The sequence below is a fragment of the Diceros bicornis genome, chromosome 36 (assembly GCF_020826845.1).
Source record: "Diceros bicornis minor isolate mBicDic1 chromosome 36, mDicBic1.mat.cur, whole genome shotgun sequence".
In the NCBI taxonomy this organism is placed as follows: domain Eukaryota; kingdom Metazoa; phylum Chordata; class Mammalia; order Perissodactyla; family Rhinocerotidae; genus Diceros; species Diceros bicornis.
In genome coordinates this window covers 30908877-30927732 of record NC_080775.1, presented here as the reverse complement: position 1 = coordinate 30927732, position 18856 = coordinate 30908877, and the positions used below count along the sequence as shown (strand labels likewise).

General features: G+C 35.3%; 1 protein-coding gene across 1 annotated transcript in view; it reads right to left on the bottom strand.

The window, feature by feature from the left end:
- The window catches only part of CCDC7 (coiled-coil domain containing 7), a 403315-nt gene that overhangs the window by 78146 nt on the left and 306313 nt on the right, over positions 1-18856 (bottom strand). The window contains 5 exon segments of the mRNA XM_058532824.1: positions 9931-10038; positions 13379-13510; positions 13858-13881; positions 13884-13964; positions 17783-17893. Coding sequence (XP_058388807.1) covers positions 9931-10038; positions 13379-13510; positions 13858-13881; positions 13884-13964; positions 17783-17893 — 456 coding nt within the window.

Here is an 18856-nt window from a genome sequence, read left to right as displayed (position 1 = left end):
CAGCACCTATGGATACCAGGTCCACTCTCCCACAGACCTCACCAGAATTTCTGGTCAGGGTGACTGGTGAAGGGCTTTCCTGCTGAAACCAATATGTAAAGACTGGAAGAGGTGACTACTTCAAATTCATAGACACCAACACAAGGCTATAAGAATCATGAAGAATCAGGGAACGTGACACCATCAAAGGAACAAAATGAAGTACCAGTAACTGACACAAAAGAAATGGAGATTTACAAACTACCTGATAAAAACCAAAAATAATTGTCTTAAAGAAGGTCAATGTGGGCCTGGCCCAGTGGCGTAGTGGTTAAGTGCACGTGCTCCACTTTGGCAGCTCAGGGTTCACAGGTTCAGATGCCAGGCGAGCACCAACGCACTGCTCATCAAGCCATGCTGTGGTGGCATCCCATATAAAGTATAGGAAGATGCGCATGGATGTCAGCCCTGGGCCAATCTTCCTCAGCAAAAAAAGAGGAGGATTGGCATCGGATGTTAGCTCAGGGCTAATCTTCAGCACACACACACAAAAAAAGGTAAATGAGCTAGAAGAGAAGACAAATAGACAACTAAATGAAATCAGCAAAACAACACATAAACAAAATGAGAAGTTCAACAAGAGATAGAAACCATATAAAAGAACCAAACAGAAACTCTGGAGCTGAAGAACACAATGACTGAACTAAGAATTCAACAGAGAGCTTTAATAGTGACTCAATCAAGCAGAAGAAAAAAATCAGTGAGCTCAAAGACAAGTAATTTGAAATTACCCAGTCAGAACAAGAAAAAGAAAAAAAGCGTGAAAAAAGAGTGAAGAAAGTCTACAGGACTTATGGGATACCATCAATCAAACATATATATGCATGATAGGCATTCCAGAAGGAGAAGAGAAAGACAAAAGGACAGAAAGCATATTTAAAGAAATAATGGCTGAAAATTTCCCAAATTTGAGGAGGGAAATGGACATAAAAATTTATTGATCCCAAAAGATTCCAAATAGATTAAACCCATAGAGTCTGTACTGAGACATATTATAATTAAATGGTGAAAAGTCAAAGACAAAGAATGAATTTTGAAAGCAGCAGGGAAAAAGTGACTTATTACATACAAGAGAACCTGCATAAAACTATCAGTGGATTTCTAAGCAGAAACCTTACACCCCAAAGAGTAGGGTTATATATTCAAAGTGCTGAAAGAGAAAAAAAAAAAACTGCCTATCAAGTATAATATACTTGGCAAAACCGTCCTTTAAAACTGAGGAGAGATAAAACTTTCCCAGACACATAAAAACTGAGGGAGTTTGTCACCAGATCTGCCTTACAAGAAATGCTAAAGGGAGTGTCTTAAGTGAAAAGAAAGGATGCTAAACGGCAACATGAAAGCATCTAAAAGCATAAATCTCACAGGTAAAAGTAAATATATATACAAATAGAACAAAATGTAATGCTGTAAGGGTAATGCATAAATCACTTTTAACTCTAGAATAAAAATTAAAGGAAAAAAGTATTAACTACAAGAATAATTACTATAAGAATAACTATAACCATAAAAATTGGTTAATGGATATACAATATAAAAAGAAAGAAATTCTCACTTCAATAACAAAGTCGATGGGAAGTAAAAGTGTAGAGTTTTTGTATGCAATTCAAGTTAAGTTGTTATCAGATCAAAATAGACTATTATAATAAAAAGAAGTTTTATGAAAGCCTCGTTGTAACCACAAAGAAACAAAACTATAGCATATACAAAGCAAATAAAGAGAAAAGAATTAAAGCATATCGCTACAAAAATATCATCAAATCATAAGGAATACAGCAAGTGAGGAAGATAAGAAGAATTGCAAAACAGAGAAAAAATAATTAACTAAATGGAAATACTAAGACCTTAACTATCAATAATTACTTTAAATATAAGTGGCTTTGGGGCCAGCCCCATGGCTTAGTGGTTAAGTGCACGCGCTCTGCTACTGGCGGCCCGGGCTCGGATCCAGGCGTGCACCGATGCACCGCTTCTCTGGCCATGCTGAGGTGGCGTCCCACATACAGCAACTGGAAGGATGTGCAACTATGACATACAACTATCTACTGGGGCTTTGGGGAAAGAAAAAAAAAAGGAGGAGGACTGGCAATAGATGTTAGCTCAGAGCCAGTCTTCCTCAGCAAAAAGAGGAGGATCGGCATGGATGTTAGCTCAGGGTTGATCTTCCTCACAAAAAGAAAAATATATATATATGAGTGGCTTAAACTCATCACTCAAAAAACATAGATTGGAGAATGGACAAAAAAACAAGATCCAATTACATGCTGTCAACAAAAGATCCACTTTAGATTTAAGGACACACATAGGCTGAAAGTGAAGGGATGGAAAAAGATGTTTCATGCAATGGTAACCAAAAGAGAGCAGAGGTGGCTATACCTATATCAGAAAAAAATACTAATGTAAACCTGTCTGAAGACACAAAGAAGGTCATGACATAATAATAAAAGGATCAATTCAACAGGAGGATATAACAATTATAAATATATACACACCCAACAGTGGATCACCTAAGTATGTAAGACAAACATTGACAGATCTAAAGGGAGAAATAGACAGCAAACCAATAACAGAAGGACACTTCAATATCCTACTTACAATAATGAACAGATCATCAGACAGAAAATCAGTAAGGAAACAGAAAGGTTGAATTACTCTAGAGACCAAAAGGACCTAAGAGATATGTACAGAACATTCCACCAAGGACAGCAAAATACACATTCTTCACAAATGCACACGGCACATTCTCCAGGATAAATCACACACTAGATCACAAAATAAATCCTAACAAATTTAAGATTGAAATTGTTCCAAGTTTCTTTTCCAACCACAATGAAAAGAAACTAGGAGAATATGCAGGGCAGACGTCAGCATCAAGGCAGAGTGAGTTGTTCCCTTTGTCTTTCCCCTCTAAGTTACAACTAAAGGGATATTCATTAACAAGCAGAGGATTCCCTGCTCAGCACAACAGGACGTCTGAGAGATCCACACAGCCATGCATCTGAAGGCCGGTGGACTGGATCCTCAGGAGGCAGTGGAATTAGGTGAGCATACCACTCCCCTTCCCCAGCGGCAGCAAGCCGGGCCACGGACCCTCACACAGGGGCTGGCACAACTCTAAGAGGCGATGGAGACAGCCTGGCCTGCGTGAACGCTTTTGGAGTGGTAGCCTAGCACACAGGATCACCCACTATGCTGCAGTGGCACTGCCGGTGGGAAGACTCTGCAGTGACTGGTGGCGGCTCAGCCTCCACAAAGGCTCCCCGCCTGCAGAGCACAGCAACCCCTGGGACCCACCAAGTGGCAGCTCAGTCCTAATATGGGTGCCCCTCCTGCCTAGTGCTGCAGTTCAGCTGGTCCCCTGCCGAGGGTGGTAGCCCTGCCCACACAAGCACTGAGCACCCGGCACTGAGCAAAGAAGATCTGCCTATGGTGCATGACCCACCCGCCTAGTGCAGAGGCCCTGCCCACATGAGCACAAGCTGCAGAATGGCTGCGGCCAGCCCGCACAAACGCAGAGCAGCCCTATTCACACAGCTTCCAGCAGACAGGGCAGAATCAGAAAACACAGCTCCTGCTCCCCCTCAGCGGTGGTAGGTGGAATCTGAGACCTGATACTACCACAAATGCACTGGCAAAGGATCAATTCATCAAACATGAAGAACTACAGTTACACTTCAGAGCAGAAGGAAAATGACAAGTCTCCAGAAACCAATCCTGAAGCAATAGACATTTTTTCCAAAGAAGACATCCAAATGGCCAACAGGTACATGAACAGATGCTCAACAATATTAATCATCAGGGAAATGCAAATCAAAACCACTATGAAATATCACCTCCCACATGTTGGAATGGCTATCAAGAAGACAAGAGATAACAGGTGCTAACAAAGATATGGTGAAAAAGGAACACTTTGGTACCCTGTTGGTGGAAATTTAAATTGGTCCGACCACTATGGAAAACAATATGAAGGTTCCTCAAAAAATTAAAAATAGAATTACCATATGATCCATCAATTCTACTTCTAGGTACATAAACAAAGGAAATGAAAACAGAATTTCGAAGAGATATATGCACTCGCATGTTTATTGTAGCATTATTCACAATAGGCAAGCTATGGAAACATCCTAAGTATCCATCAAGAGATGAATGAATAAAGGAAGATGTGGTATATATATGCAATGGAATATCATTCAGCCATGCACAAGGAGGACATCCTGCCATTTGCAGCAAAATGGACAGACCTTGAGCACATTATGCTGAGATAAGTCAGCCACAGAAAGGCAAATACTGCATAATATCACTTATATGTGGAATCTAAAAGGCCAAACTCACAAAAACAGAGTAAAATGGTGATTACCAGGGGATACGGGGTCGGGGGATAAGAAAGATGTTGTATAAGGGTACAAACTTACAATGAGCAGTAAATAAACCATAGAGATCTAATGCACAGTATAACGAATGTAGACAACAATATTGTACCATAATTACGTAATGTGATAGAGGTGCTAAATATCACTACAATGGCAATCATATTACAATATATAAAGGTATCAAATTAACATGTTGTACATCTTAAATTTATACAATGTTAGACATCAAATATATTCAATAAATAAAGAAGAGAAGTACAAGAGAGGCAGCTAAATCATAAGTAATAGAGATTAAATCATAAACGATATTGAAATGTTAAAAGTAAAAGGAATGGGAGGACTTCCATTTCTTGTCTGACATGAAAAGAACTTGGAAGTCACTACTCCCATTTTCACAATAAGAAAAAAGCTAAGCATGGCTGGCCCAGTGGCGTAGCAGTTAAGTTCACACACTCTGCTTCTGCAGCCCAGGGTTCACAGGTTTGGATCCTGGGTGCAGACCTACGCACCACTTATCAAGCCATGCTGTGGCGGCGTCCCATATAAAGTAGAGGAAGATAGGCACGGATGTTAGCCCAAGGGCCAATCTCCCTCAGCAAAAAAAGAGGATTGGCAGCAGATGTTAGCTCAGGGCTAATCTTTCTCAAAAAAAAAAAAAGAAAAAGGAAAAAGCTAAGCAAATTTTCTTTTTTTTTTTTTGTGAGGAGATCAGCCCTGCGCTAACAGCTGCCAATCCTCCTCTGTTTTGCTGAGGATGTTAGCCCATCTTCCTCCACCTTATATGGGATGCCGTCACAGCATGGCTTGCCAAGAAGTGTGTCGGTGCGCGCCTGGGATCCGAACCGGCAGACCCCAGGCTGCCTTAGCAGAGCGTGCGCACTTAACCACTTGCGCCACCAGGCTGGCCCCTAAGCAAACTTTTTAAATCAAAAATATTTTCTTACATTTATCAGAGAATTGAGGTAATCATGCAAAATACTGCCTCAAAAACTAGAATGAGACAGAGATACAAGAAGCACAGTTTATTTGCAGCAGAATCCCAGGAGTAGAAGCCTGCTGCTAGAGCCAGTACCGGTAGGAACACTTCAATTGTAATTGAGGAACTGCTGAAAGTTCAGTGAGTACCAGCTTGAGTCTTAGTGGTACCGCTACATTATCATGAGTTTTACCCCTAGGTTCTCAGGTGAAGATCAGAGAAAAATCCCCACATGCTTCCAACAGGGGGAGCGGAAAGCAACTATTTTTAAACATGTCCAAAGCTTTCTGTTCTCCTTAAAAAAACACTTCCCTCAAGGGAAATTATTTTACCAGAGCTTAACTAATACAGGGTTTACCAGAATCTAACAGACCTTGAGGAAGGAAAATATTCAACATGGGAGTAAGCAGATACACAATTTCAGCCCCTCTAGCCTTCCTATCTTACCAAAGGGGCAGGAGAGAAATGAGAAACACTTGTGAATGTTGGGGCACAGAGGCACAGGCTTACTAAAAGACTGAGACCTAATCAGAGGATTATAGAATGTTTTCCCTTCCCTGACACTTTACAACCACACTAATAGGGCTTCTATATAACAAAAGCAGATTACAGCTAAAAGAACAACAAGCCTCAGACTCTATTTAGGAATGAGTCTGAAGGGAAACCCAAAGATATCAGGGGAGACAAAAAAGGGACAATATAGGAAATTTTAGCATCTGACACCTACAGCTATAGCAAATGGAAAATACAGCCTAACCCCCCTAGCCAGATACACACAAATCTTCACACTAAAGGCCTATATACCTCAGTTGCTTTTACCCAATACATCATGTCTAGATTTCAACAACAACAAAAATGCAAGGCATGCTGAAAGCCAAACAACAGTCTGAAGAGACACAGATTAACTATGAGCACCAGATTCAGATATGACAGAGACTGTGAAATTATCAGATTGGGTATTTAAAATAATTATGACTACTATGCTAAGAGCTCTCATGGAAAAAGAAGAAAACATGCAAGAACAGATGGGTAATATAAGCAGATATCTAGAATCTCTAAGAAAAAAATCAAAAGGAAATATTAGAAATAAAAAATACTGCAACAGAAATGAAAGATGCCTTCAATGTGCTCATAAGTAGATTGGACATAGTCAAGGAAAGAATCAATGAGCTTGAAGATGTGTCATTAGAAACTGCCCAATTGAAAAGAGAAAATAAATGGAAAAAAGGTACAAGATCTTTGGGACAATTACAAAAGGTGTAACATACACATAATGGGAATACCAGGAGAAAAAACAATGAGACAGAAGAAATATTTGAAGTAATAATGATTGAGAGTTTTCCGTAATTAATGACAGACATCAAACCACAGACCATAGAAGCTCAGAGACCAACAAAAAGGTTCAATACCAAAAAATCTACATCTAATCATATCATATTCAAACTGCATAAAATCAAAGACAAAGAGAAAATCTTGAAAGACTCTAGAGCTAAACAAAAACAAAAACACTTTATCTATAGAGGGACAAGGATAAGAATTATGTCACACTTCTCATCAAACCATGTAAGCAAGAAGAAAATGGAGAGAAACATTTAAAGTGTTAAAAAAAACCAACCGACCTAGAATTCTGTATCCAGAAAAATTATCCTTCAAAACTGAAAGAGAAACAATGACTTTGTCAGATTGAAAAAAACAAAGTGAGGGAATTTGTTTCCAGTAGACCTGCATTGCAAGAAAACGTTAAAAGAAGTTTCTCAGAGAGAAGGAATATGATAAAGATCAGAAACCCAGATCTACATGAAGAGAGGAATGGCATTAGAGAAGGAATAAATAAAGGTAAAATAAAATCTTTTATTTTTCTTACTCTTAACTGATATAACAGTTTGTCCATAATAATAATGGAAATAATATATTCAGTGATTCTAGCTTATAGGTAAGTGAAATGAATGACAGCAATGTTACAAGGGACAGGAGGAAGGAATTGGGAATACACTGTTGTCAGATACCTGCACTACCCATGAAGTGGTATGGTATGGTGTTATTTGGAAGTGGACTTAGTGTAGTTGTAAATGTATACTTCAAATTCTAGGATAACCACTAAAAAAAATTTTAAAGAAATATAATTGATATGCTAAGAAAGGAGAGAATATGGAATCATATTAAATATCTAATTAAAGCCAGAGAAGACAGGAAAAAAGAAGATGAAAAAGCAACAAAGTGCTGGGGCGTTAAAGAGAAAGGAGTTACAAATATGGTTGAGTTACAAATATATCAATAATCACTTTAAATGTGAATGGTTTAAGTACACCAATTAAAATACAGAGACTGTCAGATTGAATAAATAAACTAACCCGTATGTTGTCTACACGTAACTCACTTGAAATAGAAAGACAAGATAGACTAAAAATAAGGGGATGGAGAAAGATATATCATGCCAACACTAATCAAAGTAAAGCTGGGGAAGCTATATTAATTGGAGACAAAGCAAACTTCGGAGCAAGGAAAATTATCAGGGACAAAGAGAGCATTACATCATGATAAAGGGGGTCAACATCCTAGAAAACATCATAATTCTTAATGAGTATGCACCTAACAACAGAGCAACCAAATACATGAGGCAAAAACTGATAGAACTGTAAGGAGAAATGACAGACCTATTATATTTGCAGTTTTCAGTATCATCTACCAGTAATCGACAGATCCAGCAGACTGAAAATCCGTAATAATATAGTTGAATTGAGTAGCACCATCAATAACTGGATCTAATTGACATTTATAGATTTATCCATCCAACAACAGCAGAATACATATTCTTCTCAAGTTCACATGGAACATTCACCAAGATATACCATATTCTGGCCCATAAAACATACCTTAACAAATTTAAAAGAACAGAAATCATATGAAGTACACTCTCAAACCACAATATATTTAAGCTATATTACTCTAATGCCAAAACGAGACAAAGATATTATAAGAAAGGAAAACTACAGATCAATATCTCTCATGAATAAGATGCAAAAATCCTCAACAAAATATTATCAAATTGAATGCCACAATGTATAAAAATAATTATACACCATGACCAAATGGGATTTATTCCAAGTATGCAATGCTGGTTCAATATTCAAAAGTCAGTCAATGTAATACATCACATCAACAGACTAAAAAAAAAATGTATGACAAGAGATGCAGAAAAATCATTTGAAAAAATCCAAAACCCATTCACTATAAAACTCTCAGCAAACTAAGAATAGTGGGGAACTTCCTCAATGTGATAAAGAACATCTACAAAAAACCCCAACTGATAACATCACACTTAATGGTAAGAAACTAAACGTTTTCCCTCTAAGATCAGAAATAAGTCAAGGATATCCCTTCTCACCACTTCTATCCAAGCTAGTGTCCTAGCTAATGTAATAAGACAAAAAAAGGAAATAAAAGGTATATAAACTGATAAAAATCAATAAAACTTTTTTTGTTGAACAACAACAAAACTCCTGAAACTGTAAGCTATTAGAGCAAGGTTGCCAGGTACAGGTTAACATACAAATACAAGCCTTAGCCTGGAAGAAAATATTTACAGAACATGTATCTGACAAAGAACTGTTATCCAAAATATACAAAGAACTCTTAAAATTCGACAGTTAGAAAACAAATAATCCAACTACAACATAGGCAAAAATCTGAACAGATACCTTACCAAAGAAGTCATATAGATGGCCAACAGGCATATGAAAAGATGTTCAACATATAGGTCATCAGAAAATTGCAAATTAAAACAAGAATGAGATACCACTACACACCTATTAGAATGGCTAACATCCCAAACACTGAAAACAAATGCTATCAGGAATGTGGAGCAATGGGAAATCTGATTCATTGCTGGTGGGAATGCAAAACACTACAGCCACTTTGAAGATGTTTTGGCAGTTTCTTACAAAGTTAAATATAGTCTTACCATATGATCTAGCAATTGTGTTCCTAACTAATTGCTAATTAATAAAGAAACTGTTGGGTTTTTCTTGTGGTTTAGGATCATTGTGAAAAAATTACTGAGACCAGAGAGGCACCATAAACTTCTGTCTGAACTGTTTACAAAAGACTGTGCAAATACTTAGAAGAAGAAAGCAAACATAGCTGTATTATTATCAGACAAAATAAACATTAAGGCAAAAAAGTATTTTTAGAGATAAAGAGTGTACTTTTACAGAGACAAAGGCTTAGTTTACCAGTAAATTTAACCAGTATAAATTTGTACACATTTAATAATATAGTTTCCAAACATATAAACCAATCTGGGAAAACTACCAGGAAATCCAGAGAAATCTGTAATCACAGTGGGAGAATTTAACATACATCTCTTAGTAACATAGAATAAACAGACAGACTTCAATGAAATTAAAGAAGTGAATAACACAATAAATACATTTGATCTAATATGTTTACAAAAAACATGATTGATTAAACATTCATAAATCTAAGAACAAAGCTTTTCTGCTACTTCAATTAGAAATAAATCGATATTGAAATTATCATACTTACTACTTAGTGTTTCCATTTTGACAGCTCCAAGTTTCTTAGTTTGAGATTGGCTTTTTGACAATGCAACTTTATCCTCTGGTAAAGGATTTTCATCTAATACGTTTTCTGCTTTCTGAGCTACAAGAAAGATGCTTCTAATCCATTAAATAGAGAACTGGATTTATTGAAAAACCTCTGTAACTCAATTATGTCAAACGTCAATTATCCAGGAATATTTTCTCTCATACTTTGAAACAATATAATCAAACACCATATTGTTGAGATACTGAATTATAGAGTGAATATGTGAAGTGCAGGAATAATGGGAATACTTTTCAAGAGAATAGTTTTATAAATTATTCACATTTTAAGACTAAATTCAATATTTTTATAACAGATATAGGTGAGGAAAAAAAAGAATTGACAAAGAATATATTCAAAATAAATTTAAAAGGAGTTTCAAAAATAGATCATTAAAAAACAGGTAAAAAAGACAGAAAATACAAGTGATGGTATACTTACCTTCAAAATATCAGTACTTCTATTCAATGTAAATGTACTAAATGTTCCATTTAAAACACAAAGATTGTTACATTGGATTAAAAAATAATCAACTGTAATGCATTTTATTTTAAAGTTACACGGCTAAGTCATAATAAAACAAAAAGATTGAAAGAATGATGAAAAAAATTATTCTATGCAACTAATTACATAAAGATACTACATTAATATCAGACAAAATAGACTAAAGGCACAAAAAAAGTTACTACAAAATGTTCATCAAAATGACAGAAATTTCAGTTCACTAAGTACATATAACAAATTAAAATCTGTATATTTATGATATACATATATCTAAATATAACATATAATATATATCTGTATATTTATTATATATAATAAAAAAGCTTTAAAAACACAAAAGAAAAGTTGACATAACTACAAAGAATAATGGAGAAATAAACGATCACAGTAGCTGAATTTAACATACCTTTCTCACAAATGATAGAATAAACATAGAAGTTCAGTGAAATTAAGAAGGCATGAGCAACATAATCAACAATACAATGGAAAACATACATACACACATACATGTTATATATTTTATGCACATATGTACATGTATGTATATATGATACAGTATATAGCATTTATTTATACAATTGAACTGAAGAAACTTAATTAAAAATTATTATACAATATTCTTAATAATTATCCTTACTACTAAGCCCCAATTTTCTGGCAGTTCCAAGTGTCTTAATTTGAGATTTTTTTTTTTGAGATAGAAATTTTATCTTTAGGTGAAAGATTTTCATCTGATATCTCATGCATTTTCCCAGCTACAAGAATAGAGGCTTTTAATCCAATAAAAAGTAAAACAGCTAGATTGTGAAGCCTCTGGGTTACTAATATATACCAAGAACCTCTCAAAGTTTCCTTCCAGCTTTATAACAATTTAAGTAAATAAACACAATTTAAACAAATGATCAAACAACTCCTCCCCTCCAAAAAAAAAACAAAAAATTCTGGTGCATTTTCAAAACAGACTATGAAATTAAGTGTAAAAATCATCAGAATGCTTTCCTGAAAGTATGTGGAGACATTCTTGTTACTTCATATATAGATTTAGAAAGTTGTAATTAAATTTTATTGTACTAAGGGTATTCACATTTTAAAAATATTTAAAAACTTTATAACATATATGATTGATTTAAAAGTTAGACTGATTAAAAAGTAATAATTCCAAAATAAGGAAAGGAAATAAAAAGAAAGCTGCATAAGGTAGGAAAAATAGAAAGCATCTAAAAAAAGAAATATTTAAATCCAAATATATCAATATGTATAATAATTGTAAATGGATTACATGTTGTAGGGATAGACAAAGACAGTCACACTGGATTTATCAACAATTTAACTATAAGCTATTTATAAGAGACACCACTAAATTAGAAGAATACAGAAAATTGGAAAGTAAAAAGGTGATAAGAGATATGCCATGCAAATACTACCCAAAATAAATCGGCAGTAGTTGTGTCAATGTCAGACAAAATAGGACTTTCGTCAAAAGAACTTACTGGAGACAGACTAAGATGGTACTTTTCATAAAAAGAAAACGTTGAGTTTATAAGAAATATCTAACATTTTTATTTTTATGCACCTAGCAACATAGATGGTATAAGGAAAATGGACAGTACTACAAGAAGAAATAGATAAATCCATAATCATGCTGGAGAATTCAATATACATCTCCCCATAATTGATACAACAATAAAATTTAAGGAAATTAAGAAATAGGAAATTTAAATAACATTTGACTTAATAGATGTCTTTAAGCTTGTAGCAGAATACATATTCATGAACAAAATTTTGCTTAAATCAATTAAAATTTTAAATAATATTCATAATTATATTTACTACTAAGTCTTTTCTTTCTAGCAGTTTGAAGCATCAGGCAAAAGATTTTCATCTAACACCTCATCCATTCTCTGGGCTTCAGGAAGAAAGTCTCATAAAAATCACTAAATAGAGAACCAGATTTGTGGTGGAACCTCTAGATTTACAATATATGTTAATTATCCAACAATATTTTATCTCATTTTTTAATGATATAAGCAAATCAGTGTCTAGTTAAAATATAAACATCATGTGAATACTTTTTCACTTGTATATATAAGCAGTCTTGTTACTTTTTAGATATACGGAAGCATTAAATATATTTAATTTAGAAATATTATTATAAACATTATAAATACTTATATATTTAAAATTATTCTCTAGTTTCCTTAGAGTATTCACTCTTTAGAATAAAGTTTAAAAATTTTAGTATCAAATATGGCTAAGGAAAAATATATATAATATAAAAAGTATAGAAAGAGCCAGAAAATGGTGTAATTACACCTAAAAATATCACTAATTAAATTATATATGATTATGAGAGCTAATTAAAAGACAAAGATCAGGCTGAATTTTAAAATATATATAATTATAAGTTGCTTACAAGCAAAATCATAAAGATATGGGAAAATTAAAGTAACAAGATAGAAAAAAACGTATCATGCAAACATCAACTAGAAAAAGCTTTGTGGTGCTACATTAATAGCAGATGAGGTAGTTTTAAAGGAAAATAGACAAAAACTATAAAAATGATGAAGTGGGTCTCTTTGTTAGGACAAAATGTTCTGTCCGCAAGAATATTATCAATTTTAAATTTATATGCATATAAATAATAGAGTATCATAAGATATAAATCAAAACCTGCCACAATTATAAGAAGAAAATAGACAAATCCACAAAATATGAGATTTAACACATCTAACTCAGTAATTACAAAACAAACAGATAAATCATCAATAAAGATCTAAAGTATGATGGGAAAAATCACCCAAGAAGCATATGATTGAAGATATATTCACAAATATGTTTTCCTGAATTTAATTAAAAATAATTTATAAGATTTATATTTAATTACTTTCGAGATTCTTCTTTCTGGTAGCTCCAAGTTTCTTAGTTTGAGATTGGTTTCTCAAAAATAAAACTTTCTCCTCAGGAAACAGATTTTCAACTGATATCGTATCATTTTTCTGGTTTTCAAGAGGAAATGCTAAGTAGAAAATGCATAAGTATAATGGAACTTCTGGAAATGCCAAATGATCATCAAATTTTCTTCCCATACAGGTGAAGTGAGAAAAATCTTGTGAACAGTTTTCATGAGTGTGTCTGGAAGAAGTTTTGTTACTTAGTATTTATTGACCATGCAAATAACAACCAAAAGCAATCATTAATTTTGCTTTTGTTCTCTAATTATCTTAGGGTATTTACACTTTAGGTCATAGTGTAAAATTTCTATAAAATATATGCTCAAATATACATTCATGAACCAAAGAAAAAAGATCTTCTAATGAGCTTAATTTAAAATAATTTAAAGTTTCCTATAATTATTATATTTACTATTGCGTCTTTCCTCTCTGGAAATTGTTTCTTTACTTGCATTTGGGGTTTTGACACTGAATCTTGATTCACAAATATAAGATTCCCTTCTGGTTCTCCCACATAAGCTATATAAAGAGATGCATTTAGTCCACTAAATGGAAGAATAGATCTACTATGAAATCTCTATATTTCAAATTTATAACAAGTATGCAGTAGCATTTTTTCTCATTTTTATAAAATCATAAATACATTATTATAATGCTAGATCTGTCATCAAAATGGGTGATGTCTAAGCTCTCTCCTTATTTAATAAGTATTCCTAAGCAAGAAGCATATTTTATATTGGTTTACAGGTTTCATTGGTTAGTTATACTTTAGGTTAATACATAATAATAGACCAAGCAATGAAAATGCATATGCACAAGATTAGTCATTACAGCCTAACTTGTAATTGCAAAATATTGAAAACCATCTAAATGTTCACACAGAGGAGATTGGTTAAATAAACTGATATATATATATACCACAACTGATATGTATTGGTATAGTATAAGTAATGCCATAATCATAGATAATGATGTATATACATACACACATATATATGTCTGTATATATACACAAATACCTGTACAAACAGTGAGACATTCCCCTCCCATTGGCACTGATACATCTGACGCTTGCCTGATGTCGTTTCATTGGAAAATGAAACATTGGTTGAAACATTGGTGGAGCCAGTGCCCTTTCATGTTTAGACTCTTTCTTATTTTATTGTAGTAAGTGAATAAAGGCTTAATTGTTACTTTCAGTTTGGTTTGCGGCCTTAATTGACAAGTTTTACACCTGGCGGTTCCCTCTTAGTGGCAAATGGTGGCAGGCAGGGTGACCCAATTAAGCACACTGTCTTTCTGGAAAAGTAAAAAGCATGAAGATCCCCCAAGGGATTTCTGGCAGATGCTAGAGAAGTCTATAAGGCCTGTTGGGGGAGTACCAGGGGGTCTTTTGCAAGAGTCTGAGGGTCCAACAAGGTGCTTTGCCAGCCACATCAACGAGTCTCAGGAAGCGCTATCTCAGGAATGCCATGTATACTCTTGGGGAGTGCGAGCAGATTGTTTATGTAAGCTTTTTGGTTTTGAGAGGTACCAGTGGTCCTTCTCTTTAGCCCCCGACTTCCTGGCCAAAATGCCTGGTAGGTCAAATTAAAGATCCAACAGAGGGGCTCTGGAAAATCTAGGGAAACAATTCCTTGCTATTGTCCTCTAATGATAGGACTAAAATTGCCACATACTCTGCAAGCTAAGTTGCACCCAGTGATTGTTGTTAGCTCTAATGATGTCCCAGACGACGATAGACAACCTACAACACAGCAAGTTATTGAGACTCATGGTTTAATTAAATGAATACAGAACTTTTGGAATTGCTTTGCCCAGTGACCTAAAGAGACCCTAAAGACTTGAGTTGTTTATTTGCATGATGAAGGAGGTAGTCTTCTTAAACTTAGTGAGGGACAGTGGTACTTTGTGGGGTGCATCACTATAGTACCCCTCCTTCAAAATATCTTGACAGCAGAAAGTTTGATCAAGGAGGAAGCAGAAAGGGGGAAGATGAGAAGCAAACCCCGAGACCCTCTCCTTCCTCAGCTGGGTACTATTTGTGCTCTGACAGCTTCAGCATGAACCTACCACTAAAATCATGTTTGGATCACCATTGCAGAGGCCATAGCAGCCCTGTGAACCATGCTGGTGGTCCCCAGCTTCTACAATAATGAGTAAGAACAGTAGATAAGACCGTTAACCAGCTCAGATTTCTAGGTTTGTTCATGTTACTCCTGCTGGTTATCAAGCTCAATCAAACTTCTTCATAAGGTCAGGTGAATATGTTCTGTGACAAAATCTAGAACTTAACTGAGATATTTTGGGACATGGAAAAAACAGCTACTGCCCAGACAGCAAAGACTGACTGGCAGAGAGAGTGATATAAAGCGTAATCAGGCACTCTCTTCTGGATGATGCTTCTAGAGGAGCTCTCTGAGTCTCTCTGATTACTCAACAACGGGTTCTCAAAGAAGAGGTTGATGGCCAGGTATTGGTGGCCCCACTAGGGTCTGCATGTTAACAACCTCTACGATTAATAAAAGTGTTATTCCTTCTACCCCCCCATGAATTTGGAGATGAATAGAGCCCCTCCCACTTTTACCGAGAACTCTCAGTTTTCAATGACTAACCAGACCAGGAGTTATATCAGGTCTCTATATCCCCAGTAGGGACCAAAGGGTGTATTCCAGGGTCAGCGTTCAATGGAAAGGTGGGGGAGAATTACACTTCTGGGCCTTTTGGATACTAACGCAGACATGACTGTGACCGACATACCCCAGCACCAGAATGAGAGGAAAACAAATAATGCTCTCTGGTTTTGGGTCTGAGGTCACTAGCACTGGGACCCTTACCTAGACCCGACTATAGATGGGTCTCTTTGGTCAAGTACAAACTCCATTTTTATGGCATCCACTACTGAATGTATCATTGGTATAGATGTATTGTTTAGGTGAACATATGCTCACCTTTGCCCACCAGCCCCTCCCAAAAATTGCTCCAGTTAGCTGCCATTTTAGTGGGGCAGGTGGAAGACCATAAGCCTACCTGACTACCAGCTCCTAGTGCTGTTATTCCTGAAAAACAATAGTGACTGCCTGGAGTGAAAAAGAAATAACTGCCTTCATTGCTGAGTTTAAGGATAACAAAGTTCTTCATGAGACTAATTCTCCATTCAATAGCCCTATCTGACTTGTGCACATGGCCTCAGAATCATGGAGTCTGATGAATTATTGGCAACTCAATGCTGAAGTGCAGCCCTGGGCACCAACAGTACCTGACTTTGTGACCATCACAGAGGCTGTTGCTCAAGATAAAGGAACTTGGTGTACAACAACCAACATCTCAAACTCCCTTTTTAGCATCACTGTCCATGCAGATAATTAGGATCAGTTTACTCTTATATGGAACAGGTTGCAACATACCACTAATGTCCTTCCACAAGTCTACCTAAACTCTCTGACTATTTGTCATCAATGAGTAGGGTAAGACCTAGAAAAAGTCCTGCTACTGGAGAGAACACTAGTTTTCCATCAAATTGAAAACACCTTCCTGGTGGCCCCAGAGAAGAACACTACCCAGTAAGGACTGGTCACTCTGGAGACTCACATGGGGCAACATGACTGAGCTATTAATACAGACAAGGTAAAAGGACCTATTACCCAAGTAAAATTCATGGACGTGATCTGCAAAGGGTGATAACATTTCATTCCAGGGGAGATGATTGCCAATATTTGGTTTTCTCAATCCCCCAAAATGGAAAGGAGACCCAGCAACTGGTGGGACTTTTCTGGTACTAGCACTTTTCACACAGAGGACTTGATGGCACCCATCTGTGAGGTTACAACGAAGACCTCACCTATGTGTGGGGCAAAATTAACAGAATACCCTGGGAAGGGGCCCTCTGAAAAGCCTCTCAGGCTGCCCTTCCCCTAAGCCTCTCCGATACCTATCTGTTCAAGTTACAGATCTCAACAACTTCTCAGTTTGTCATTGGAGCCTACACTGCTACAGGTCAAAAGTGCCTCTTGGGCATAATCTCCTGGAACCTGTAATCTCCCAGAATCAGCTAAAAAGTACACACCCCTTCAGATACTATTGGCCAATTTTGGGGCCTTGGTAGATGCTGAGTACATGTCCTATGGCTGTGAAATAATCTCACAACTAGAAATTCCAGCCTGAAGGTATTAACACTTTTGCTTTTGTTCTTTGGTTATCTTAGGGTATTCACACTTTAGGCCAGAGTGTAAAATTTCTATAAAATATATGTTTAAATACATATTCATAAATGAAAGAAAAAATATCTTCTGATGAGTTTAAAATAATTTAAAGTTATACATAATTATTATACTTACTAGGGCGCCTTTCCCTTCTGGAAGTTATTTGTTTCTCTACTTGCATTTGGGATTTTGACACTGAATCTTGATTTACAAGCATAAGATTTTCATTTAGTACTCCAAAATGAGCTGCAAAAAGAGATGCATTTAGTCTATCAAATGAAAAAACAGATCTACTGTGAAAACTTTAGATTTAAAATTTGTAACAAGTGTATATAGCATTTTCTCTCATTTTTATAGTTATAAATAAACTACCATAATGCTAGATCTGACATGAAAATGAGAAGAAAAGTTTTAATGGGTACTATTGAAACTACCTCATAATTTCAAAAATATTCTGAGGCATCAAATATATTTCAGATTAGTCTCTACTTTTGTGTTATTTATACATTAGGTTCACACATAATAATAGATCAAACAATGAAAATGCATATGCACAATGTTATTCATTACAGTATTATTTGTAAATGCAAAATATTTAAAACCATCTAAATGTTCAAGAAGAGGATATTGATTGAGTAGATAAGGTATATACTATAAATTATGGTATAGTATAAACTATGGTATATAATGTGATACAAAATGCTTTTCATATTTATGTAAAACTAATGACGATTTCTATAAACTTACATGGAGGGATTTCTAAGAGATAATGTTAAGTCTAAAAATCTAAAAAGAGAGTATCTAGTATGCTGACTTTTGGGTAGAAAAAAGTAATCAGAAAAAATATAAAGAGAAATAGATAACTTTACAAAAGGACGCACAGGAAAGATAAGCAAGAAAATAATATAGATGGTTACCTACAAGAAGACAGGTGTGGGAGAGAAGACTGAGAAATGCAAGCAGAAGGGTTGGGGAAGAAACCACACTGTGAAGTAAATCTTTTGTATAATATTTACTTTTGGAATGTTCTACACATTCCAAAAATAAAATTAAATCAACAAGGACAAGAAGAAGAAACTAAAACTGAAAGCAAACTTAATGAAATGAATCTACTGATGGGATTAAAAAAACAGCACTAATCCAAATAAGTTATAAATACAGTGTTTGAAACATACCCTCAGTCTTGGGCAAGAGTTTCGGGGACAGACT